Source organism: Strix aluco, chromosome 8, assembly GCF_031877795.1.
Source record: "Strix aluco isolate bStrAlu1 chromosome 8, bStrAlu1.hap1, whole genome shotgun sequence".
Classification (NCBI taxonomy): Eukaryota; Metazoa; Chordata; class Aves; order Strigiformes; family Strigidae; genus Strix; species Strix aluco.
The window spans coordinates 12,754,305-12,781,331 of NC_133938.1; the positions used below are offsets into that span (position 1 = coordinate 12,754,305).

The window sequence follows — 27,027 nt, forward strand, 5'->3', positions numbered from 1 at the left end:
TGCTGCTTCTGAGTGACCTCCGCCACCTTCCAGAGCACAGCCCCCTGCAGAAACCACAGAGGCCAGTAAAGCTGACACCCTGGCGCTCAGAAGGGAATCAGATATTTAGCAAGATTATGCTATCTGCTAATCTGATTAGCCCCAGAGACTGCAGATAAGCATAACAAAGAACAGCCGGACACCAGCTGTAAAACCCATCCAGTCAAGCAAATAACACAGCTGCCCAGAAAAACTCAGCATCTGGGACCTGTCGCATGTAATGCTTTTAGGGAAATGACAGACTCACTGCTCTCACGTTAGACATGGGAAAATGTGTTAATCTGTTTACCTTAAATGGATTTAACCTCAATCTGAAAAAGAGAGGACTGACACAGACATGTACGGCCAAGACACTCCGGCGGCAAAGCGCACTGAATGGGAGGCAGCAATCCTCAACACAGACTCGAAGGATCAGGCATGACACAGGTCAAACAAGAAACATTAAGAGATTAAACAAGCACATTTATAATTAGGTGTAATGTTGATTGTCTTCTGCCCCTGAAATGGTAATCAGCTCCCACATCTAATCATTGCAGCCACCTGAGCTTTAGGCTGATGCTGACAGTCTCTGCAGCTTGCCCCTTCCCAGCACAGGGAACACGTGCAGGGCTAGGGGGTGGATGTAGGGAGGAGGGATTTAAAATGAAAAAAAAAAATTATATATACATACAGCCAGACAATTAGCAGATAACCTACCATGCCTTCCTAGAAGGGAACGGGCTGCTGAAAGGAGACAAAAAGCAACTTGACTCACTTGCCATACACTGGCTGCTACTTTTGCAAGCGCAGCAGGGAAGTTGAGGGCATTATTTAATGTGTCCACTTGACATTTCTAAACACAGGAAAAACAAGAGAAACTTGCTCAAGGACTGCATTCATCACCATCTGCCAATTACAGAAACAAAACTGATCAGTCAGTAGGACACAAGTGGCACCCCGACTCAGCAGACTGCCACCACAGAAGCACAAGCACATGCTCTTTGAAGCTTCCCTTCAGCTCAACAGGCATTATGGATATACAGAAGCAGGTCTAGAGCTCTCCAGCGACTCTGTGGTAAAGCGCTGCCCCCCCTTCCTAATTAACAAACACGGCAGCAACCTCAACCTTCCCCACAGCTCTCCCTTAAACTTTTGACTATCACATCAAAAAAAAATTTTTTTTTCAAATTTGCTCTAAGATTCTCCAAGATTGAATTCTTACAAACATACATATATGCTGAGAGAATCAGCTTGTCTCCCTCTGCTCCACAGGAAAGAGCTAAGGCTTTTATTTCAGGGTGACTCAAGTGACAGCAGAAATAAACTGGGGCCAGGTGACTCCCCCACCAGCAGAAGCAAGGTCAGCCCAATGGCATCAACCAAAACCTCACACAGGCAGCCAGGACAAGGCACAGGATCACTGAAGACAACGATGCCCAAGGGGGCACTAGGAGCTCAACCCTGAGCCAGTTATTTCACAATGGTTTTGGGATGTGGGACAAGAAACAACAGTGTTTGAGGCCAGCTCAGATATGTGGATATCCCGACAGTGTTGGAAGCTAACTCTGAAAAGCAGCTATCACTGGAACACAGACCAAGGAGGAGTTGGGGTCTACCACAGTTCAGAACAACAGGGACACCCAAAGGGAAAAGATAAAACAGTTCTAAAGAAATTGTCTAAAATATGCATTTTCTATTTTTACGGCAAACATGACTAGTTACTAGTATTCAAATGCAATTTTGTAGAGGTTGATCTATAAATAATGCAAAACCCAGAAAGGAGACATCAACACTCATTTACAGCATACCACATGCTGTACTGAATAATGTTATGCACCAGCTTTCACCATCCCCATAAAAAGGAAATATGGTCAAAAAGCTGAGAAAGGAGAGAACAATCTCACCCGTTCTCCTCACAGGAAGAACAACATCTAAACCCAGGTAAAATTTAAGGTGGTTCTATTCTGTACTACCTTTCTAGATAGAAAGCTTTATTTCTGCATTTCCAACTCACCTGCTATTTTCACACAGGTTTCCAGAAGCTGCAAACAAAGTATCAGGGAAATACCTGATACCTCTCACCACGCTGCAATGTGCTCTGAATAGATGCCATACAGAAGCTCACAGCATCAAAGTTGTTTCCCAAATTTATGTGAAGCGTCTTAGTCCATTGCAAAGGACTGAATAATTTAAGTTGGAAGGGACATGCACAGGTCAGCTACTCTAACCTCCTGCTCAGAGAAACACTGACTTTAAAGTAGTGTTTGAAGTTTAAAGCAGGTAGCTCAGGATCTTGGCCTGCAGAGCTTTGAATACCTCCACAAATGAAGACCCCCAAATCTGTTCCAACTGGGCCCCACTCTCACCATCAAAAGGTTTTCCTCTATAACCAACTGTATCACCCTGGTTGCAACCTGTGATTTTTTTACTTGTTTTTCAGTGTGTACCTCCAGGAGGAGAAGCATTTCCATTTTCCCCCAAAGACTTTTACTTCTTGATTGCAACTACTGAATTCTAAAACAGTTCTTTGATTTAATTTTTTTTTTTTAAATTTATTCATCTAATATCATTACAGCAACAATACCTTCCCACACATCCTCTCTGCACAATCAGATTTATGCCATTTACATTGAAAACTAAGGTCTTTTTTCCCTACTTATAGCTCAGTTAGCTTTGTTATAATGCAGTTTATAAAATTACATTTAATGGAGAAGGGAGCAGGGAATTTGTTTATTTCTGAACTGCGATGGCTAATGGATTGGGTGGGAATAATGACAGGATATATATTATGTTATGGTCTAACAATACAAGGAAAGAATGCGTGACCTGATCATTTTTATCCTTCATTAAATGGTCTGTTGAGCTGCTTTTTCTCCATATCAGCTTTTAAAACAGAAAAAGCATAGCAAAAAATAACATATTACTTCAAATTGCAAGATTAGTCTTAATTAAAGCAAAAATTACTCATCTGTTTCTTAAATTCATTAGCAATAGCTGAAAACATATTTAAAAAGGCAAATTGGCATAAGGAGACTAACTGTAACTAGCCGTGGTAACTACCTTCCTCCATAAATGCTGAGGCATTTTAATTCCCATGTCTGGAAGGACAAATACAGTCTGCGCCACGCTAAGCATCCTTGCCAAGTCCTTCCTCCTCCCAGCAAGTCAAAAGCAGAGTGGGAAACAGAATCCAAACCTTCCTGCATGCCCAGCTGGAGTGGTGTCACCAGAGCTACATCTGCTTTTAGAGGCTCTTCTTGGCACTTCCAAGAAGGAGATGGGTCTGTACGAAGCACGACCACTTGAACTGCCACTCCTGGTTTTGATTTAACTTTCTTCAAGAAAGAAAATAGTCAGGCTACCAATGGTTTCATTTGTGTTTGAGACAAGGCGCTGTAATACACCATGGGTGCATGCCTGGAGCCCTGCCTGGGGAAAGGGCAGCAAAGGAAGAAGTTTCCAAAGACACGTGGAGAAGGGTACTCCACCACGCAGTCCACTGCAAGGCGAATCCCAACCAAAATGAAACCGCTTCCGAGTCTGTTTGGGTTGAACGAACCTCTTCAGAAAGTCACCAATGTGTAAAAATCCACAGGAAACACGGGTTTGCAGATTAAGTTGAAACCCAACCTATACGGCATGCAAACTGTCTCCAGTGTAAAGCAACACATGACTGAAATAGGGAGATAAAGAAGGAACAGGAAGGAAACCAGATTAGGCCCCTAGTCTAATGTTTGAACATTTTCATTTCCTGTAGGAAAAATGACTGATACTGGCCAGCATTAACTGGTAACAGGCTGGCTATTATGGATTTATGGAGGTTTCAAGAGAACTTTGATCCAGATCACACATCCCATTAACACAGACAATAAATTACTCTAACTTTCCATGACACAATGCAAAGGAATACAACTCCCATATACAAATGAGACACAGCTCCTCAACCAGAGTGCTAAAACAGAAATACATCTAAAACACACAAGTTCGCGTGCTACAGAAGACCACTGAAAGAACATGCATTTAATTTTGCAGAAGCCACCAAAAGGGAGACTTTATTCCTTAAGAAGCTCCTCTAAACTCAAGTTCCTTCTATTTCTGCCAAGTATGCTGGTATGGCAACTGAAAAAAACATTTGTGGCATTTGATTTCAAAAATCCAAATACTTAAAGAAAAGTTTTCCCAAGAAAGTGCACAGATAAAAGTGCTTTTCTGTGGTTTAAGCAAGAACACCACTAGTCAAAGTAAAAACATCGAGCTAGCTGATGGGCAAAGCACTGGCACTTTGAAGCACTGCAGAGGTCACACTGTGGCAGAGAAATCATGCTCCGTAAGCTTTGATGTAGAGCAGCTCTCAGAAATATCTTTGTTATTTCACTGACATGCATTACTGCTGAAGCCTCTTTCTTACCCAGTGTTAAGTAAGCTGTTACTGTTCTTTCATAGTAAAAAAGAAAGGATTAGTTTCTCTGTCAGCATTTGAGACGAACGTGCAACAGGCAATACAGAAGGTCGTATGACGGTCTAAATTGCGTTCACTTTCATTAATACATCAGTGACTTCCAGATTAAAAAAAAAAAAACACAACAAACCCCCCCCCCAAAAAAACCCCCAAAAAACAGTCAAACACAGCATAAATTCAGCTTGAACTCATGCCCGACACAGCACTAGCACAAAGCCAGGGTAAGAAACCCAGCATTCAGAGATCAGGTAATGAGGTGGACGTGCAGAAGCTCACCTTTCCACTCCACCTCCATTTGCTTTTGACTTAAAAAGGCTTTCTCTTTACAATGTAAATGATGTAATTTATACCTGCAGAAACACACACTGGAGTGGTTTTTTTACACGTCTCTCTAGTGAAGGTTAAATATTGGAGAGAAAGTCTTTGATTGGTTTTAAAATACTGTGGAGATCCCCATAAAACAATTTCTGAAGAAAGCCACCGCAGTGGTTTGAATATCCTGAATGCTGTGTTGAGAAGGAAGAACGTCTACACACATTTTTATGGTCCAACTCAAACCTTAAGTGCTTTCAAACATACAGCAGCTAGGACACTGCTTTAGATTTAAAAGACACAAGTCTATAAACAGCCCACATCATGATCCTCTCAGTTTATCTAAAAGTTCCTCCACTTACATTTACCTCATCCAGTTCCAGCAACAAACCCTTCAATTCCCCAGTATCCTCCACCCTTCCATGAGACCAAGAGCAGTCAAAGAGCTAAAACCCAACAAAACCTGGAATAACTATTTGAAACAAGTGAATCTGCTCTACCTGCAAGTGGCTGCCGGTACAGAGCACTCAACCACCACCTGCCCAAACCAGCCAGGTTTCCGCCCCCCCTTAAACTCTTCTGGCTCATTCATGATTTTGTTCCTTTTCACTGAACTCATACAAATAGGAGTGCGATGCCTGATGCACTCCTATATGTGAATGCACTCCTATAATGCAATGCCCAAAACAAGAACACAAGAATTTTCTTGAAACATGAAGGATGTTAGTGGGGGAGCGCAACCAGCACCAGCTGCCCATCCATCAGCATTCAGGGCATGCAGCTGCTCTTCGAGGCATCCCTGGAATTCAGCTTGGCTGGGGAAAAAACAACCGCCACTGCTTTTTTCTGAAATTTCTCCTAACCACTGTAACATGCTTGTGTAGTTCTGTCCAAATTCTTACACATGTTTTAAACACTTCAGTGAAACAGTTAAAGCTGAACGTTTATTTTGCAGGAGTGCCCTTGTTCGCACCACTTCCTTTGTTGCCATCTGTTAGGCTTCCTCAATGAAGCTTCTTACAGGGAAAACATCAGTAATGGCAAAACAGCAGGAATTTAGGCAGCCATCCACTCCCTCCTCCTGCCCTTAAAAGGTTTGTGCCTGCATAATTTTAACAGGGATCCCTTTTTGCTCCGACACAGACACTGAACACAGTATCAGCCACATCCAGATGGTGCCAGTACTTCAATACTCCATTTTATGTTCTTTCCCTCTAACCAGGGCAATGCCTTTTCATTTTCCACTTCCTTCTTATCACTCACCCAGATATCCCATGGCTGAGGCAAGAACATGCAATACAGTACCGTGAGCCCAACTGTTAAAGCAGAATGCCCCAAATCATACAGGATTGCAACTAGCACCCTGTCCCCATGCACACACACAAACATTAACAGACTCGCAAACTCCCCTGGCTGCTCACACACATGCTCAGGAAAAAATAAAGGAATTATTTAACATGCATTATCTCAGTTTCTCCTCTGATTCAGTACCAAGAAGGGCACCTGCCACCCCCTCCACATTTCAGAGTCAGTCCTGCAGACAAGCCTCGCACACCATTTCAGCACAGTCCACCACAGCTCTCACGAGACCTTTTTCCTCTTTTTCTTTTAAGGATGGAAAGACTTTATGAGTAGGACTGCCTGTGTTACATGTTTTCTGAAGTGCTAAGCACTTCACTTGAGCTATGAATCATCATCAGTGACAGCAGCAGAAACATCTTGTCATAAGCAATGAAGAAACTTCAAATTAAGTATCCCACCAAATAATTTACGGAGATTGCCAATCCACAGTCAAGAGGACTTGCTTATAAAAATAATTTATAATTTAAAAATGATTGCAGGGACAAAATACAACTCCCCAAAGAACTTCAAAAACGTTAAATCACAAGAAGGAAGAGGGCAGGAGGGAGGTGAAGACAGAAGACCAGCATGTCTGAAGCACTTCTTGGAGCTCAAAAATGCAAACATTTCTCACATACCTGTAAGGTGATCCATCTGCAAACACGTTGAGAATAGGTACTTAAATTTCCCCAGGCAGATGCAGCCTCTCCCTCCTATTCATCCCCTTTTTGCAGCTTAAAAACTTGATGCTCACAGCCCAGTCTCAATATCCCCATATTTTTTATCAAGTCTCGGACAGAAAGCAGATCTTCACTGTTCTTCCAGGGGATTTGGAAGAACACCTCAGCATTAACATTCACATGATAGCACACACTAGAGACAATTTGGAACTTTTTGTAATCTGCAAAGTTATGTGGTTTTGTCCCTTTAATAAATGCTCTCTCATGATGTAACTGGAGTGGCATCATCTTCTGCATTTAGGTTACATTTTATCACTTTCCTTTAAAATTTACTCCCTCTATACATTTATTCCCCTTTCACAGTTAGGGACATCTCCATGCCATTTGGAATTCAAACATCTGGTACACCAAAAAATGCTTTAACAATGAGACTTTTCCCTCCGAGTCCCATTTCCCATTCATTACACTTCTTCCAGCTTCTTCAGCACAAAACACTGGCAATTCTCACCACCAGTGTCCTTCCCCACACACAGACCACTCATTTCCAAAGCCCTTCTGTCTCATGCACTGAATGAAACAGGTAGAATACACAAAAAGGAGCTGCTATTGCACAGAGTTCTCCAATCACTCAAAAAACACAGTTAAGCTTAAAATGTGTTGGTTTCCTTGATTTCACTGTAGCCAAGCTTACACACATACCCAGGCTACATATTCTACATAACTAAAATAACTCATTATACTCATGATATCTTGCTGCCTCTAGCTATAATTCAAAACCAGAAGTGGATGTGCTGACTATTTCAGACCCAATAAAAGCATTCCTCCAGTTTCTCAGCCCTTTCACCTGCTTTCAAACCTCTCTGCAAGGAACGGATGTCTCAGTGCTACTGGGTCTGGCCCTGTCATCTCCTGGGAAAATAAAAAAATCCCACCCATGTACGATCCTGGAATTTGAGTCCTTGTAAAAATGCTGTGTCTTGGGAGAAATTTTATTTGTTATTCACTATCCAAAAGCAGCAATTTCCTTTTCTAGTAACATGTTCAGGTGCAGCAGGTGCTAAAAGGCAGCAGAATAAATTATTTTAGGCATGTGCGTATGTGTGCAGACTGACCTTCCAATGCATAGCCTAGTGAGGATCAGAAAATGTCGAGCACCTTGCTACAAATAACCTAAAACATGGCATGCACGCTTAGTAAAATGTTCAAGTGACTTCAAAGACCTCTGTCAATATAGAAAAGAGCTGCATTAAAGTTCTGAGCCTTCAAATCTATTACGTATTTCCAAACACAAGAGGACGAGTACCAGGATTTGTTCAGCCACCCTCACGTTGTTCTCAGGAAGAGTTAGCTCTGTCAGTCAGCACAGGTCCTTCCATCAGCTCAGCAATTTAACACAATCAGTAAATTTAAACGGTATTTTTTTATTGCATTTGTAAAAACACTGTTTTAACTTGGTGAAAACCAACATGTTAAACCTCTGAGGGGCACCAGCACTGAACAGATCCAATTGCATTTCCCTCCGCACTTTGGTCCTGGACATGGCAGAGCCGGGAGTGGGACAGTGCAGCTCTGGTGATGCACCAGCAGCGGTACAGGTATCCTGCATGAGCTCTGTCTTCTGCACCGTGGCTGCACACTGACCGCAGAGGTGAAAGCCCCGTCCCCACCCCTGTGGCCTGTGGTCCCGGCCGGAGGCGCCAGCCGTGCACGGTGTGGTTCAACAAGTGCTGTCCTGGATGACAGAGCTTGGTGGAGGGGAGCAGTGAACACATACGCAGGCTGGTAAATGGGATTCATTAATCAAGCTCCAACTGCTCCACTTCACTAGACGGGAGCTCTTTATAGACACTGCCTCATTTATTTATTTTTTAAATGCCTAGATTAGTTTAGTGTGAAGCTGTTGAGAGATATAATTTGTCTGAGCAGATGATCTACAGATCATTGAATGAACACTAACCAGGCTCTCACAGCCCACAGAAGAAACCCACCATGTGCTCTCCCACAGCTGCAGCGCAGAAAAAATGAACTTTTTTTCCTAAAATTTAGCCACATGCACACCATCCCTGGCAGCCTGGAGGTCAAAGAGTTGGCACCTCTTATGCTCAGCCCTGACTGCGGGCAGAGCAACAGCCTCTGCTTATGAAGAGCAGGGCCCTCAGATCAGAGGGAAATCAGCAAGTGATAACTAACCTGGCATTCAGCTGGGGACAGACATTTCTAACACAAACAGCCTTTTCTGCTCGCATCTGTGAATATATGCATATTTAAAAAATAAATTATCTTTCATTCAGATTAGTTACTAGAATATCTCTTTCTTTGCTGAAGCAGATTTGTTCCTATGGTTGTATCTACTGCTATTCTGGGACTTGGTATTGTCTTCCCTCTATTGCTGCAGAAAATGTTCAGCAGCTAATTGCACAGTCAAGTCCTTTCACATAATTTTCACTTTGACAAGAGTAATTAAAAAAGCTAAACGGCTTGAGAACCAATTGATTAGGTCTGCAAGCAAAGCTCTGTTTGGGCGATCCTGAGACGCACGTGTACAGAACAGCAAGCTTTCACAAAACACAGTTAGGAACATGTTCCTTGGTGTTTATGATTTGGTGTCAGATTCTTGCAAGATCTCTTTTTCCCCAATTCCTATCATACGTTATATTTATACATGTGCTGCACATATACCATGCTTGCAAGATTCAGGAAAATGAACCTTATAGAACAAGTTAAGGAGTATTTGCCTTTCATCTCCCATATTCACAAAGTCTCCAAATCATCTAGGTTTGCAAATGGACTCCAACACCTCCCATCATCGGAATGGAACTACATGAGGCTGTTTGGGCACTAAATTTGAAAGACTATGAATAATGACAACTTCTGAATTTTTGCCACTTTGTATACCTGCACCACAGAAAAGACATTTCAAAGAGTAACCCTATCTGTGGACACACTCTCTGTGATATGGTGCTCAATCACCCGCATGCTCGCCTTTAAAATTGCTCCGAGTCCTCCATAACAGGACTTCTAATATCATTACATTTCAAACTACATAATTGAAGTTATAAAGTAAAGGGCTCCAAAATTACTACAGATGTACAAAAATAATGAGCTTACGAACAGTAATGAAATGGAAACTCTTGGAAGCCTGAGGTTACACACAAACTTAGAGACGCTCCCTATAACTTTTTTTAATAAAGCTAATTACTCTAAAAAGAGAAGTTGAAAGGGTTGTCTTTAAACCACTTCCTTCTCAGTAAGTTTGTTAAGTTACTGACTACATATTTGAAAAATTGTCATGAAACATGCAAGGTTTAAAGCTAATGGGAACTTAGAGTAACAATAAATGAGAAACTCCCTCCGTGCATAAAGGAGAGCAGTCAAACACCAGACACCTCCTAGTGCCACCTGATGAGCAAGAAGGTGCTGGTGCTCTTCAAAGCCAACAGCTCTGACCTCTGTATGAGTATGTGGCATTAGATGCAGATTAGAGGACAGGTTCATGGCAGAGGTCACCAACACACATGAATCAATCTTTGAATAAAGCCACAGTGCCATCTGAAAGAGAGCTGGGCACATGCACGCTGGTCTGCAGAGTGGTTTCAAACAAGGAAAATCTAGTGCCAGCAGCTTGGACTCGAGTCCCACTCTCTGCAGCAGCATCCTACACCATCGCTCCAGGCAGAACAGTAGCCCAGGGACCAAAAACCAGTTTCTTTGGCACAGAAAGCCAAAGGTTGACCTAACCTTCCTACGCAAATTAAATGCCAAATATTTCGAGGAAAGTCAAAGACATAAAGAGAACTGTGTCTTTACTAAGTAGATATGCTAAAAGAAGCCATAGGAAGGTTTCACACATTCACAAATGTGATAATTTAGATGACAAATGCAACAAATTAAACCCAACTTGTTAGCTAATAGAATATTTAATTACATACTATGAAAGATCACTTAAAAATTTGTGAATTTAACCAATTATTTTTGGAAGGCGTGCAACATTCCTGAACACAAGTTTTTTTAATGTCTCAGCACTGTCCCCCTGCATCTCCTTCCACCTTATCTTGTTTATAGCTCTATTCAGTAATAGTTTTTACTTGTTTCCTTGATGTCTTAATTTCCTACAATAATACATCTGCCATGAATAATTAAGCAACACATTTGCTGCTCGCTGAAAGCTGAACAAGTGCTATAAATCAGTTCTGGGACCCTCTGCCAGCAGAGACACAATCAGTGATCTGCTAATGTTGGCTCTTCTTTTTTGCAGGCGAGAGAAACTGAGCACAGAAACACCTGAGGAGCCGCTCAGCAGCACTGGGGTCTCTCACCCCAGCACCAGCATTTTGGGAGAGCACTTGTCTGCATCTTCTCTTAAGCAGCAGGACTCCGAAGTCTGTTCTAGCATTTTGATGGTGAGGGACAGAAAACTTAAATTTACTATATTCTTCACATTTACTCATTTCTTATTTTCTCACGTTCCTGGGTTGTTCCCTCTGATTTCCCTGTTCCATAGGTAGGAGAAGGAGAGCAGAAGAAAATGGCCTGAGTATGCATCATTCCCTCCTCAGCACTGAAAAGATGGGCTGCTGTGGGTTCTTTGCTGTATTTCCACCTGTCTTCTCCTGACACCTGGGGTTCAACACACAATACAGGCTACAGTATGGTAGCAAAGCGCTGAAGGATCATCTGTAGTCAGGCCCATTACACCCTCTGAAGGTTTATCTTGCTGATTCACATTTGCCCTCAGACAGCTGGGCATGCTGCATTTCTCACTTTTTTATGTATGAAGACTGATGGAAGATAAGAACGAACTACAAAAACAACAGCGATAACACTTTCCTACAACACTTCCACTCGCATGCATATCAGAGGAGAGGAACAATAAAACAACTTTCCATTACCAGAACAGCATTCACCTTTTAATTGGAATGAGGTTTACAGTGCAATCGCTTTAAAGAAAGCTCAGCTGCAGAGCATACGAGCCTCTCCAGCTTGGCAGAGCAAGTACATTAGAAAACTAATCAAACCCAGGTATCCAGCCAGGCCTAGGAAATGTCAGGGTGGCCATTAGGATTCCACATGTCTTAATTTGAGAATCTCCCTAGTTCACTAGAAGGTGCAAAGTCTCAGAAAGTTTTTTTTAAAGGTCAAAATGTAGAACAGTTCATCATTAAATCTCCCTACAAAACACCCTCATGCAGAAACAAACCATATAATGTCCCTGGTTTTAATTCTGTTGACAACAGATTGTACATATTTTAAAAACGTAACACTTAGCAGCTGTGCTGCCAGTCTGCAGAGTTTGCATATATAGTTGTGATATTACCATACTCTATTATTCATAACAGGCAACAGACTTCATTCTTGGTCTTGTGAAAAATAATTGCAATTTGAAGCCAAAGTCTGACTGCAAAAAACACCCCAACGTAATGGCTACAGTTTCCAGAATTCAGTACTCATGTAGTAGCCTGCATCTTGATTTAAATCAATTCATTAAAAAGACAAATTTCCTCTGATCTGTTTCTGAGAAAGCTTTCCAAGAAGCACATGGCTCTTATACAAAACCCAGGAAAGGAAAAGCTTAGGTGGGCAAATAGCTTTTTCTTATCCAAAACAAATACACAATGAATTAACCATAATCTCTCAACACAAAGCATGAGAGACTCCCATCTCATACAGTCTTGGGACTCCACTTATCAGAGAGAAGTCCAGGGGTTGATGCATAGCTATTCATAGGAAGAATAACTACTGGAAGGAGAAAGAAAAAAACCCTTACACATCTTCCTTTCCACTACCATTGACATTAGAAGTGTTCTACACAAACACACATTTTTAATACATTTTCCCTTTCATACACACAAATAGGCATTAGGACAGATTTTAGTCAGAAGGTCTTACAAGACCTACAGCATCCTTTGTAATTGTCCCCCAAAGCACTTTTTGCTGCCAGAAGCCATTTTAACGCACCCCACAAGGGCTGCTGGTCAGCGTTGCTCTAGACAGCAAGCAGCATCACTCTCCTGGAGTGGTCCCTCAGGCAGACCCTCCAGCCTGCACTACTGCAGTATGCGTTGTGTTATACAGTCCAGCACAACCCCATCTACTTCATTAGAAATATTTGATAATCACTGCAGAACAGCAGAGACATTTGGTGCTATGACAGAGACAGGCTTTTGTGTGTCATGGTAGCAACCACCGTACACGTGCAAAAACTCCCTGCCCTGGTGCAGCGGCTGCCTGGCCAGCAAAGCTCCTGCAACTGTGAAGGTTCAGACACAAGACCTCTGCACATACATATAGTGTGGTAAAGTCTCAGGGCAGACAATTACCTAAAATACATAACATGTATGGAGAGAAAAAAATCCAAACCCAGAACTACCTGTTACAATTTGCAGAGCTGAATTAACCATATAACTACAAAATACAAACAACACAGCAGGCATCTGAAAGACCTTTAGTCAATGCACAGATGTGGGCAAAAAGACAGCGAACCTGTGAGGGTTCATTAGGAAACCGCATATAGAAGATGTTCTTAAGTCTCATTTTGTTAATGGCATAGTCTCCCCTGTATTCTTCCCATCAGCTCCTTTTGAGGAGAACTTGATGAGAAGGGCACTGAGGACTAAGGGCCTGGAAAACATTTTGACACAAAGTTACAAAGTCAGATGGAAGACAGCGATTGTCACTTGAGAGGAGGATGAAAAAGGACAGGATAAAAATATCAGAGTATGAGGTGACCTAGAGAAGACAGACTGGGAGCCTGTACCTTCCTGGCTCATAAATGAAGATGAAGAAACATTCAATTTAAGAACTAACACTGGCAATTCAAAACCTGTATGAGGAAACACTTTCTATTTGTATGAGATTCCAGAAATTCCTCCAGAAATTCAATTCAGTGCTCAACAATCCTTCATGTCAGCAAGTGTTGCTTAGTGCCTGACCCAAGCTTCCCAGGTGCAGTTTAAGCACATTATTTCTTCTCCTACCACTGGACAGGGAGGAGTGAATTCTTCTCACATTAGTCCTTCCATTCTGGCAGTGTGATGCTCAAGATGAGATGTCATTTCATTGGAGGCCTTATCAATGTGAGCAGAGTAGAAAGACTGTCTAATGTGTCTTCAAGATGGTACTCCTCATTTCTGCGTATCACTGTGATGTTCGTCCATCTCAAAACAGCATGGCATTGTTGAGTCATGTATGGTTTCTGATCCATTAGCACTGCAAGACCTTTTCTGTATACGAGCTGTCTAGGCCGTTGTCTCTCATTCTGTATTTATGTAGCTGATTACTCCCATTTTCAAACATCTATCCACATTTCTCCTTATTGACATGCATCCTTTCAGACAGTTTCTCCAATTTGTAAAGATCATTTTGAATTCTAATGGTGTCCTCCAACATGCTTGCAGCTCTTCCCAGCTTGTTGTTGCCTGCAAATTTAATAAGCATGTTCTCTATTCTATCAGAGAGATCATTACTGCAAATGCTGAATGCTACCAAACTGCCAAATACCCACCCTATGAGCAGATGTTTCACAGGAAAAAGTCTCATGAGGGAGCACTGAAAGCTTTACTAAAGATAAATGACATCTACTGCTTCTCCATTCACAAAGCCTGTTATCCTGTCATTAAAGGAAATTAGATTGATCTGACCTTGACAAATCTACATTGGGCATTACTCCTTTGCCCATGTGGATATAACAATATTTAGAGTTGTTGCAATTAATAACAGAATTATAGATAAATAACAGAATTACAGAAGCAATAATAAAAGTCCAGCTTCTTACAAAAATTTCTGATTTTACATAGGAAATGGGAACTAATTTGGGTGGGATGAGAAGAGTATGGGAATGTAGCAAAACATGTAGCATTGTTGGCCATCATTGGAGGCTTATGTTGGGGCAATTCTAAATGAACCTTGAGTTTGACTCAGTCCAACAATGATTATAACACAAAATAATTAATAGTCTCTTCTGCAATTTGACATAAAAATGGAAAACACCATGTGGTACACTGCATATTACTCTTTGTATGTTAAGTGGAGTTTTTTTTAATTCCTCAAAATTACATAGGAAACTTCTCATGCAACATACTACAGATTAAAGACAATGCCAGAAATTTTAGCTAAATCTGCCTCAGAAAAAAATGCTTTATCAGCAACAGAAGGCTGCATGTCTCATTGAAAAGACATTGAGCAGTGCATAGATGCTGACTAAACAATACATATTCCCAGGGATTCTGCTTAACATGTTAAAAAAACCAATATCATACTCTGCTCCCAGAATAAAGGCACACAACTCTGCAGCCATAGGAAAAGAGGCATATCTTAGCATTTGAGGAAAAAACCCCCAAACTCAGGCAGTTAAATATGTGAAATGTTTCATGAATTTACTAAGGTAGAATCAAGGTTCAACAGGCATTGTCAGACAAGTCCAAACCCTTGTGGCCTACAGCACAACCACAGAGCAACTTCAACAAAGAAAACTCTCTATTTGCAAAACTGCTTCAAGAAATAGACAAATGCATTAGAACGCAAACTGGACACTATGTGAATTAATTCTCTCTGCCCACATTACAGCTTATGTGTTGTAGGATCTGGAGGACTGCCCCTGCTGCACACCTCTGGGTCTTCGAAAGGCTGAGATGAGAGCAGCTCTGGCTACACTCACAGAATGAATATATGGGCAATTTATTACACACAAACTCAGACAGCATCCTTTACTCATATGCACTTAATGATTTAGCATGAAATCCCCCTTATATTATTCAGCAGCTTATTTTTCTATGGGTCACTCACTTCTACAAATCAAATTCCATTTTTCTCTTGACTGCTGAAGCACATCTGTAGCAATGTCATATGTTTTCACAGACATTTTAGACTTGAGACATGAATAACACCACAGTTTGTTTTACAGGGTACAGAAGTATTTTTCCACTCTCTTCGTTTTTAAGAGCATCCAAAGATATTTTTTGCAGAAAGATCCAAAAAACAAATGTCCAACTCATAAAATACAGCCCCCCAACTTGAATTTTGTCTAAAGATCGAGCAGGGCACATTTCAGCCATGAAACAAAGTGATAAAAAGCTGAAAACAACAGGTTATAACTAAAGAACTTTGTGTAACCCTTGATAAACTGTAATGGAGCACAAAAAAGTATGTTGGAAGTCTGTATACAGCATGTATAAATGACAAGTCAACAGTCAGGACACCAAAAAGGAGTAAAGGGAGCCTTTCCAGCTCTTGAACTACCCTCACCATCCTCCCAAGAGCCATACTAAACTCTCTGTAGTCAGCATGCCAAGAATGAGAACATGGTGCTAGGAGCAAGGCATCCCAATCCTTTACATGAAAATATGGAAGTATTTTCTCTGTTTTCCTCTTCAAATTTTACTGATTCCCCCTGCTAGCATACCCCCTCCACCCCATTTATTAAATGCCCTATAAATCAAGTGTGGATAATGCACAAGCTAAGTTTACTTCTCTATGGGTTTTCCTGTATCCTGAAACTTTCAGTGAAAGCTTCTGTTTGATGCTAAATAGGATTAAAATACACAGCCATCTTCATCACATCAGTGTTTTAACTGTTTTCAGCATTTCACCACTCATCATTCAGTCTTGCAAAGATCTTCCTTCTTGTAAACTAAACACTGTATAAGTACAATATACCTATAGCCTCCTCACTTACAAGCTGTGTTTTTTCCAAATACAAAGATCGAAATCCTTTCTGAAACGAATGCATGTCAATTCTCACATTTAAGTCAAAAGAGAGAACTTCAGTTTCAAGTTTAAAAACCAAGGAAGCGCCATCTCTGCCTTACATATGCCTCCACAATAAAAGCAAGAGCTTGGTGACACGCTCACTCTCCCATCTGCACAAGCCACCAACTGGGTTTGACAAGCAGGTGAAAACGAACAGTCCTACCTGCCAGGCACAGTTGTGCTAATGCCAAAACTTAAAATGGTTATTACAAATGGAGTTTTTCAGGGGCAAAAGAACTACATGAGTAAAGCTGCTGAATATTTCATGGCCTCTTGAAAACCCCTTTTTCAAAGCAACTTTTAATGGAAATAACACAACAGTTGCCTAACAGTTAAAGTGAATTTGGCTAAAAATAAATCCAAAGAAAACACGTAGGTGTACTGCACTCTGATATCTAAATACAGAGGCTCAAGAGTCATTGTCTTCTCCCTGTGTGGCAATTAAATTGCAAGGGCTTTTATGACTCACCTTTGAGGTGAACCAACAAAGTCATCACATGTAGACAGAATTTATAATAATTTTTTATAAAAACACAAAAGCATGCAAGAAGAATTCCTTAAGTGCAATCTTCCTTTTAAATTTGCAGCATTAGCCAGCACCAACAGTGGACTGATTATGGTTCTTTCTATGAGACCATGGCTACTTCCAGAGAACCCAGTATCGGTTCAATAACCGCATGTAGCAGAGACAAACCAAGTCCAAGCCTCTTCTTGACATGCTGACTTCATCCAGAGCACCAGCTGAGAATGGTCACCCTTGGTGCCACAAACCTCTGTTGAAAAACAGTGGCATTTCCATTTGCTTTAGGTTTCAACCAGGTACAATCTACATGTTTCAATCCAATTTTACAAAACATATTCCTGAAAGTTGTATTGTTAATTACTGAAAAAAAAATGGAAATAATATGTGCAATGAAAGGCCATCTGAAAAGCACAGTAGGACTGCAAGTTCATTCCAGTCTATACTACATGAAATGGAATATATTCTGTAATTATTTCTTTTTAATACCATGTGAGTGCCTTTTTTTTGTGAAGGCTTAATGTTGTGATACATCAGAGAAAGCCTAAATGTAACTGACATTCAAAGCAAGACCTAGCATTGCAGGCTACGATTCATATAGAAATGTAAAGCCACTGTCCACTCTAAAATGTGCTTTGGTTTAATTCAGTAATTGTATGTCAGTAAAGTGTGCAAGGCAAAAGACACTTCTATGACTTAAAACTTTCAGTAAGCACCCTACGGTGTTTTCACACCAACAAACTAAATGAGAGTTGTCTTTGACATAGACAAAGCACTGATTCTCACAAGTGGCTAAATACAGCATTCAATTAAAAGTACACCACTGCTTTTCAGCTACTGATACATAAAGACAGACATCTTACTAGAGAAAAAGCATCCACGAACAGATGCTTTTTTCTTCCTCGTTTTTAAACCCAACATGTTCACCATCAAGAAAGATTGACTAACATTTTGAACAAACAAATTTCATACTCTTGGTTGTTCACAAAAATGAGCTTGATCATCTTATATTACAGTATCGTTCTGAAGCACCAATATAACAAACAGATAATCAAAGAAACAAAAAAAGCATCCCTATTACCACTTCATTGCTTTTTACAACTGCTCAGCTAAAACACTGAAAGCTCCAGCAGACCTCATGCTTTTTTCCCCATCTGACGTCAGTACTGCTACTAGCAAGCAGTAGCATGACAGACCATATTATTTTATCAGTTTTCTGGCACTCCCATCTGCAAAGAATGTTACCATCACTGCTATAGGATATTTTAAATATCTCCTTAAAATACTCATAGCGGCCTCTGCAAATAGTCATAACTGATTAACATCTGGGAATAAATGCAAGTAACCTGCAACTAGATTTGGAAAGTAAAGGGTAAGTTTTACCAATATTGGTGGTCAGCTAATAACAGCAAGGGCAGATTACCTGTAGTGAATTACTTGGATGACTGGATGAGCTGGGATCCAGCAAAATGCATTTTAATGTACTTAAGGGCAAATATTAATGAGCAAAAGCCCAAGTCACACTAATAAAATAGGAGTTTGCATCCTGGGAATTAGAGGCCCAGAAACGGATTCAAGGGTCATTGCGGAGGACTGTGGTCCCAGCTCAACGCTATGGGTAAAAGGGCTAAAGTGCCAGTGCAAGATGCGGCCACTTCCCTTCTTGGTCCTGGTCCCTTGACTTTAAAAAAACATACTGAAAAGTCTGGAAGATTCGTGAAGAACTATAAAAATTGTCTCTGATCAGAAAAATCAAGACCAACTCATTTTTCTACAACAAAAAGGACAAATTGTCAGCTTGTCTAACTCCTGCAGTCTAACTTGCTTCTCAGGGAGATTGCATTAAATATCAGGAGTCTCCAGCCTAGCTGACACAGGTTACAACACCCAGTGTCTGAACCCCAAAAATGCATAAACGAAGCCTGAAATAAATACAGATTTGTAGAAGTAATGATTACTTGCCATTTTTACAGATCACATAGGAGACGGGTAAAATCTCTACCATTTAGTCTTCAAATCGTGGTTTGATAGCCTCCTAAAAGCTACGTGCTAGCTCATCCACAGCTGTTAAAAGCAGATGCAGAAATTACTAGCTGAAATTATACAGCCTGTGCTATGCAGGTCAGAGTAGAAGACTACACTGATCTGATTTCTGGCCTTGAAATCTATGAATCTACACTGAAGATAAAATTTTAAGCAGGTAGTTTTTACTGTTTTTCTCTATCACCAAGCCAATAAGCACACTCTCCCTCAAAGAACGTGTATTAAATATGTCAGCCCTTCAACATTTACGGCTGTGCTGGATAACTTACATGGACACTTAAACACAGGAACTCCCTTGTGAAGGCAAGAGAGTAACTCTGGCTACACAGCCAAGTCTGAAAGATGCAAACAGCAAGTGAGATTGCCTAGCCCTGCAGAACAGCAGTAAGTGGGATAAACAAAAAGTCATGCATAGAGGCACAAGTCAGAGCCTATACTGTGGTCTTCATGCAAACTGTTGGCCCCAGGATGTCCCTGAAGACTGACAACACGCTCAGAGCTGGCCGACAGCAAAACCCAGAGTGAGCTTGTCTGAAGTTACACCACCACTTCTCTGGGCTCTGGAGCCACCACTCACTGAAGGCTAAAAGATGACACTGGGAAGGAATAACTGCACTATGTATTTATGCTGTTCTTACATCCTCTGCAGGTCTTTGTACTGACCATTGCTGGATAAGGGATTGGGGCTAGGCAGACCTTTGACCTAGCAGCTGATGTTGACTGATGAATGATGTTGGCTTTATCAATAAATAAATAGACAAATGACAATACTGTGATCTGTTGTAGGTAGCTACCTAAACAAATTCACAACTCCTGCAAGTGCTTGGGCTAAAAGGGGCATGCATGGCTATAAATGCAGAAAGATATCTGTTGTCTATACAGGGTGTTTGCTCTCAGAGCATCCCTCCCACCTTGATGTCTGCAACATTCAGTTACAAGCAGGAAGCATTTAGATATTTTACAGAAAAGTGCAGAATCCATTTATACCTAAATATATATATATAAAATGAGTAAGGACACCAAAAATAAAGCTGCATAATAACTGTGCTTAATATTTCAACCTGTTCCTTAATGATGCAACCCCAATGCCTCAGGTACAGGGGTCTTCCTAAACGATATTTTACATGTTCTTTTCACTGATGGAATTTGTCAACCTAGTCAAGGCAGAATTGCAGAAAATTAGTATTTACCTGTGCTGCAATACCTGGATCTGATCATACCAATTACACATAATCACTACATACTGTGTTTGGGGACAGGCATGCAAACAAGAAACCAGGAAACAGAAACAGATGTGAGGCAGCAGCGGAGAAGTTTCAAGTCCAGCTTTTGGGATGGGACCCTGCTGTCCAGCTCCGCAAAGTGGCTGTTTTCCAGATGTCCACAACAGCAAGTCTGTCCCACAGGGTGGCCCAGAGCAGCTGTATCTGGAGCTGAGCTGTTGTTGAGGTGTCATTCAGGTTATGAAGCAAAGCAGGTAGAGCTGAATCGGGGATTCAAAACTTGTCACGCTACTCCCAGGTCCCAGGAACACAAAACAGTAACAGCAGACAGCAGAGCTGAGGCACAAGGGGAACCAAGTGCTGTAACAAATGCTCCAGAGCTCTTCTGTCCAAAACCTCTGGACAGCACTTCAGTGGCAATGCAAAATCCCTGGTAAAACAGAGTTCGTCTGCAGCTGCATGTCCAGAAAGCCATCGGTACTCTTCCCTTTCCCAGCCTTCACAAGTATCAACATCTCACCTTCCTATTTTCTCTTTTAATGTGTCTCCTCAATCCAATTAGTGTCCAAGAAATATGGTTGATTGAAGAATAAAATATCTGTACAACATGCATACCTTTCGGATATAAGGCAACTGTCTCTTATAAGGGGCAGGGCAGCCTTGAGACACTTCAGACAGGGTCCTTGCTCACCAGAGGTGGTAAGAGCCACAGACCTGTTGTCACCAGACTCAGCTCACTGCCACAAGCTTCCTCCACTCCCTCAAACAAAAGCCAAGTTTGCTCTATCTTTAGAAATCAAAAGGTGTAAATTGTTTGTTTACCATGTATCACTTCACAGGTAGTTGGCCTAATACTGCCTTAGTTCTTTCCTTCTACAAGGTCACTTTTGAAGTGGTTTTCTTCCTTAAGCCCTTTGAAATTCTGTGCAAAAGGAACCAAGATATTTTTTGGCTAGAAAAGACTTTGGATGGGTCACCTAGTCTCTTCCTTTGGCTAATGGAGGCTGTGCCCAGGACTTCAAAAACCGAGCCTAATTTTTAAAAATCCAAGCCAACAATGAAACACATTGCTGATCATTTCTGATGACAGTATTGATTTTTTCCTGTTTTCTCTGCATTTTGTTTTGAGAGAGGATTTTTTTTGTTGTTTTTTATTTTATTAGAGTAAATGACATCTTTCCAAAAGCTTGAAAAGAGCATCTTTTAGATGACAATTGAACTGAACATTAAATGAAATCTGCAAAGCCATTTTTCCCATGCACAATCAAAAGCTGACAGACAGGGAAGCACAGAGTGCACAAAAAAAACACAAGCAAGATGAGGGAGAAAGTGTAAGACAGCCATCCTGAATCAGCTCCGAGCTGCTCTAATGGAATTAGGGTCACCCTGACAGAAACACAGTCAGATCACAGAGAAAATTTAATAATTTCTTACTGCAGTCTGTAAAAGCCGGGGAGGATTTGAAAGTGCTTTCTGCCAAATTAGCACTTCTGTATCCACTGTTCATGCCACATGCCCCTTCCTGCTCACCTTCTCCTTCCAGTACCCCACCAGAGCAGCTGGGAAACCACCACTCCCATCCTGCTGGCAGGGAGGCTCCCAGCAAGCCCCTCTTTTTCTGACACACTGCCACATATTTAACCTTTGGATGCCCCTTCAATTCCTCAGCGCTGACAATGTTCATAGCTCCTGTGAACTCAATTCCAGAAGAGGCATTGCAGCGCACGCCTGGTGCTAATTCCGCTAGGCAATACGTATTCAATCTGTTTTATCTCAGGCGTTAACATCTAGCTATCTGCCAGCTGCCTAATTGTCAGGAAGCTACAGCAGTGACGCTGAAATGTGTTGCGACAACAGCAGCTCCGAAGCGCAAGCAGGGAAGGTAGGGAAGCCCTGGTTGTGGGTGCTCCCTAAGCACCTGGCCGCAAGTCACAGGGCAGCCTGATGCCAGGGATGCAGCACAGCCTATCCCCAGCCCTCCTTCCCTGCCCTCAATCCTCACTGAGCCTATAAAAAGTGATTTTGGGGACTAACTCCAGGAATTCCAGGAATAACCCTTCCCCCATTATCACATTGCTTTTAAATGGGGAAATGTATGAATGTTCTGCAGATATGGATCCTACCCATCCCTTCACTCCTCCAAGCAGCAATGGGGAGAAGGAAAAAAATCACAGTGAAGTCTCAGGAACAGTCATATTACATCAGGAATCCATGTAAATAAACGGTCTTTGACTGGAGCCAACAGGATGCTTAAGGGACCAAAAAACTGAAGAGGGTGAATACAGGGTGCTCCTTTAACATAGCATCCCTCTCTAGCTTTTGCAGTAAGCTCCAGTGTGTATATATTACCATACCTTCCCCTTGCCTTCACTGCTTTCCTGAACCAGTATCCTGCCCATCTGCATCACTGATGGCAGGACATGAAATATGCAAGGTTTGGGGATGATTTTTTCCCCCCCGTGGAGGCACAGAGCAGGCCCTTTCATACACCTCCCTGCCACAGCGTCGATGGCAAGATTCATTGGGGTAAGACAATAGAAAAGCTGTAAATTGTTAAAATACACAGAACAACACTTTCCATTCTAGGAAACCCTCAGTTAATCCGTGGTGGCTGTGGTGGTTGAAAGGTCGTTTGTCCTCCAGATCTGCCTTCCAGATTAGGAAAAAGTAATTCAGAGTCAGTCTGTGCCAGAGAAAAAGGCATATATACAGATATGCTTGCTTCTCAACACAGAAGCGTTCCACATCTGAGACACCAATATTTGGATCTGGGCCAGTGAAATAGGGCCAATTTCATTAAATTTAAACATGTGCAAGTATTCCACAAAATTAGTAAACCATGTCTACTGTAAGTTATCCTCAGGCCAAGAACTGTCCTAGGACATCTCAACCTCCACCAGCTTCTGCATACCTGATGGAGTGATGCTTCTCTCCTTTGCAGGGGCCAGGATAAAAATAAGGAACCTCAGGGAATTTTTATACACCTCCAAACATTAAACATAATACTTCTCTGTGCCAGACTCCAAAATGGGCTACAATGTGTAGACATGAAGTGATCTGAATAAGCATCTTCCAGCAGCACCAGCAGCTAGGGAAGAAGCTGAGGAAGGAGACAGCTGCTGCCCCCAGTTTAACTGGGCAGCTCAGACTTACACAGACTACATGCTAAGTCACTGCCTGCAGAAGTGATCCCTAGTGACTTGCAAATTCGTATCTTTCTTCACATCCTCTATTCATTCTTCCCTCCAGCTTCTCCAAATTTACTCTCTCCTGTTTAGGCAAGGACATTTAGGACCCCCAGTCTGTTTTCTCCATTCAGCCAGGCTCCTACCAACATTTATCAAGATCTCCTTCAACTTCCACAAAATTACATCTTAATTACAAGCCCTGTGACTAAAGCTGGAGTGAGAAGCAGATGGTTGGTGGCAGCTCAGGAAGTACACCACAGTCACCACTCTGCTCCAAGTTGAACATCCCAGGAGCCCTGGGTGCTTTTAAAGGCATGAAGCATTCACAACTGCCAGTCTGCAACGAATGTGCAAACATTTGGACACTGAAAAACTGATTACTGGTAAAAAACAGGGGAGAGAGGCTGCACAAATACTTGGGGATAGTCTAGCAATACGCACAAATTATGAAAACCAAGACCATGCAAAGAACCCACAAGGTTTCCTGCACTCCACCTAACTCACTTGATGGGAAATTCCTACTTTAAGGTATTTTCAGTAGTCCACCATCAGCCATGTTTCGCTCCTCTTGTCTGTCCAGAGCAGTGGTTTTTGCACAGCTTTCTCCTGTTTCAGTCTGGATGGGGCTAATCAAAGCCAGTCACAGCGGCACAACCGTCAGGACAACAGGCATGGACACAACAGCTTAAAGCACAACCACAAGGAAACGTTCGACTGAAATACAGGAGAGCTACACCAGAAGGTAAAAACTTGCATCCTTTCCCCAACAGCTCTCAACCACCTGCTGACTCAGGAGAGACATCTCAGTATTGCACAAATTACAAGAGCTGGTAAAGGAACAAGAAAAATAAAGTAACAGGGATTACTGTGACCCCAATAGTTCTTTCTTCCTCCGCCCCCAATCTTCTTTACTCATCTGTACATGTTAGAAATCAAATTGTCAGGTTTTGATCTTGCAGCTACTACAGAAACTCCTCCTGCACTTGAATAAATTTTGTCAGTCTTCTTAGTTCTACTTGCGCCCCTTCACATACATACTGTTTATCTGCGCTGCGCACATGGAAAAATAAAGGGCGGGGGGATGTTATCCTTTAGTCCTCAGTGTTTCCAGTACAAACCAAGGTTTAATATTTGTTGAAAGAAATTTTGCAAGGTATTCAAGCTTGCCAAAACTGAATGTTACTTACTGTCTGCTCCTGCTAAAGGCAGCATCAAACAGCAGAGGATGGCTGCTGGCACAGTGAGTACTGGAACGCAGAAGTTAGGCACCATATTCCAAAGTAGCACAAGTCCTCTTCAGTCTGAGGCAAGCAGTCAGCACATCCAGTGTTACAGACACAGACTTACTCCTGCAAACCAAGAGAGGAAGAAAAGGAAAATGATCAAATATGACACACAGATTAACTGCCAATATACCAAACTACCCTGTAAAGACAGAGATACCTTTAAAGTGAAATTTAAGTATCTTTCCTGCTTGAGCAGTAGAGCTGCACATTGATGTCCCCAAATCTAATAAGCTGTTTTCAGGGGTCATAAGGCATAAATGCATGCCCATCTCCAAGTTCATCTTCATGTCCAGCCTCTATTATGGCCTATTAAAACATCCTTTAGTCGTTCTTATTCACAACAAGTAGTTCTGAAGTTACATGCTACAGTACAAGAAATAGTCTTAAGCTCATCTAACTTCCTCATCCATCTGCCCAACAGAGACATGCTTGATTGCATATGTAGGGTGGTTTGCAGCCAACTACATGTTAAGCATAGCTTGGCCCATCCAGCTGGACTGGTGTACACCAGACAAGTCTCAACGGGACCAAGCAGGAGAAAGAGAAGCTGAACTGAATCAGTTCACGGGGCTAGCAGAGTCACAGTAGAAGGTTATTAAGAAAAGTGTCTATAGAGAAAAGCTTTACACAGAGCAAACACCTAAGCTTCTACCTCTCAAAAATGCAGAGGAGTACTGTCTAAAAGGATTGAGGATTGGATATTCCTTCTCCAAAACAAAGCAAGTTATCTTGGAAATTGGCTTTAACTTGGGCATCTGCTTGCATATAGAAATACAGAAAATTCCTTGAAACCCAACCAAAAAAGGCAAGTATTTTAAAAGGATGTAGTTTCTGTGTATCTGCCTTCTTTTTTCTTTTCATGAGAATATACTCATTTTACTTTCACCTAAAAGTCCAAGGTCTGCCTGTTAAGACAGATTTTAAAGGAGCTAGCAAGCCCCATTCCCTCAAAGCAACAAGGCTCTGCAGGGACGGGGGCTCACTCCTTCAGTGCTGGGCACCTCAATGAAAGCTCAAGAGTCATTCAAAAGTTGATGAGATTCTCCTTCACTAAAGTTGCAAGTGTTACCTAAAGTTGGCAACACAGCATTAATAGTGAAAAAATCTCATGCTGGCAGATGCCAGCCTGAGTGGTCCTTGTGAGTATCCCTGAAACAAAGTATCTGCAAGTGCACAGGCTGTACATGGCACGACCCACCACTCTTAATCATTTCGGCAGACATTTCAAAAACACGTTCAAGACTGATCTAACAGAGGTATTTTTGCATTTTGATGGTGTTTTGCAAGAGGAAGTCTCACGGGTTTTTGTTGATTTTGGTGGGGGTTTTTTTGAGAACCACTGAGGTTTTGATGGAGAAGTATCACATGTTACGAACATGTTTACTTCTGACAAAAACACAGTGCTCAAAGAACACCAGCAATGACAGTGCTGAGGGAAATATGCAAGAAATCTCAAGAGAATCTACCTAAGCAAATATTTACATTGCATCGTACTAACAAACAGCAGATCATGATTCTTCTCCATTCTGTTACTGTATTTGCACAGTAAATCTTTTCACACGTTGTATCACACAACACAGAGAAATCTTTATTTATGCAATGTCTTCTACAGCCAAGACATCTGAAAATACTTTACAAAATAACCTAGTTCTAACCTAGATGCAGAGAGAATACTGATCATCTCATCCTGCTTTTATTATCTCAATGAGAAAGCATAAATCCAAGTAAGCTCAGCAGCAAGATTCTGAATACTGTAAAAGAGGCTCTTCGTACCAGCCACACACTCAGTTCTCTTTGTTGCTCTCCAACCTCCATATCCTCATTCATCTCTCGCCAAAGAATTACTAAAAGCACCGTTAACATGTCTTATACCGCAGAGACAGATACAGATAGTTGTAACTTTATAGCTGCATAAGCCCTATTCCAGTGGGAAACTCTGTTTAGTCCCCAAACAGTTTGCCCAGTGTTAGCCAGTTCTCCAGATATGGTCCACATGGGAATGGAAAGAAGTGCCTGGATTAAGAGTGAAGATTATTGTCTCTAAATTCTGCATGTACAGTGCTAATTTGTACAGCCCAGAGAAGTAAACCCACTGAAGCACACTTTAAGCAGCATTACATCTGTCTCAACAACAGCCAGCGTCTTAAGAGGCTACTCTTTGGGGTGGGGGTGGGGGCTAGAACGCCAAGGGTTGAAATTACTGTCTCAAAACT

The 27,027-nt window shown here is 41.6% G+C and overlaps 1 protein-coding gene across 15 annotated transcripts in view; it reads right to left on the reverse strand.

The window, feature by feature from the left end:
- Positions 1 to 27,027, reverse strand: part of PTPRF (protein tyrosine phosphatase receptor type F) — a 391,093-nt gene that overhangs the window by 231,138 nt on the left and 132,928 nt on the right. For all 15 annotated transcript variants that reach the window (XM_074832274.1, XM_074832288.1, XM_074832283.1 and 12 more), the window contains exon 3: positions 24,716 to 24,877. In XM_074832274.1, coding sequence (XP_074688375.1) covers positions 24,716 to 24,800 — 85 coding nt within the window. In that variant the 5' untranslated portion in view covers positions 24,801 to 24,877. The remainder of the gene's footprint in view (positions 1 to 24,715; positions 24,878 to 27,027) is intronic.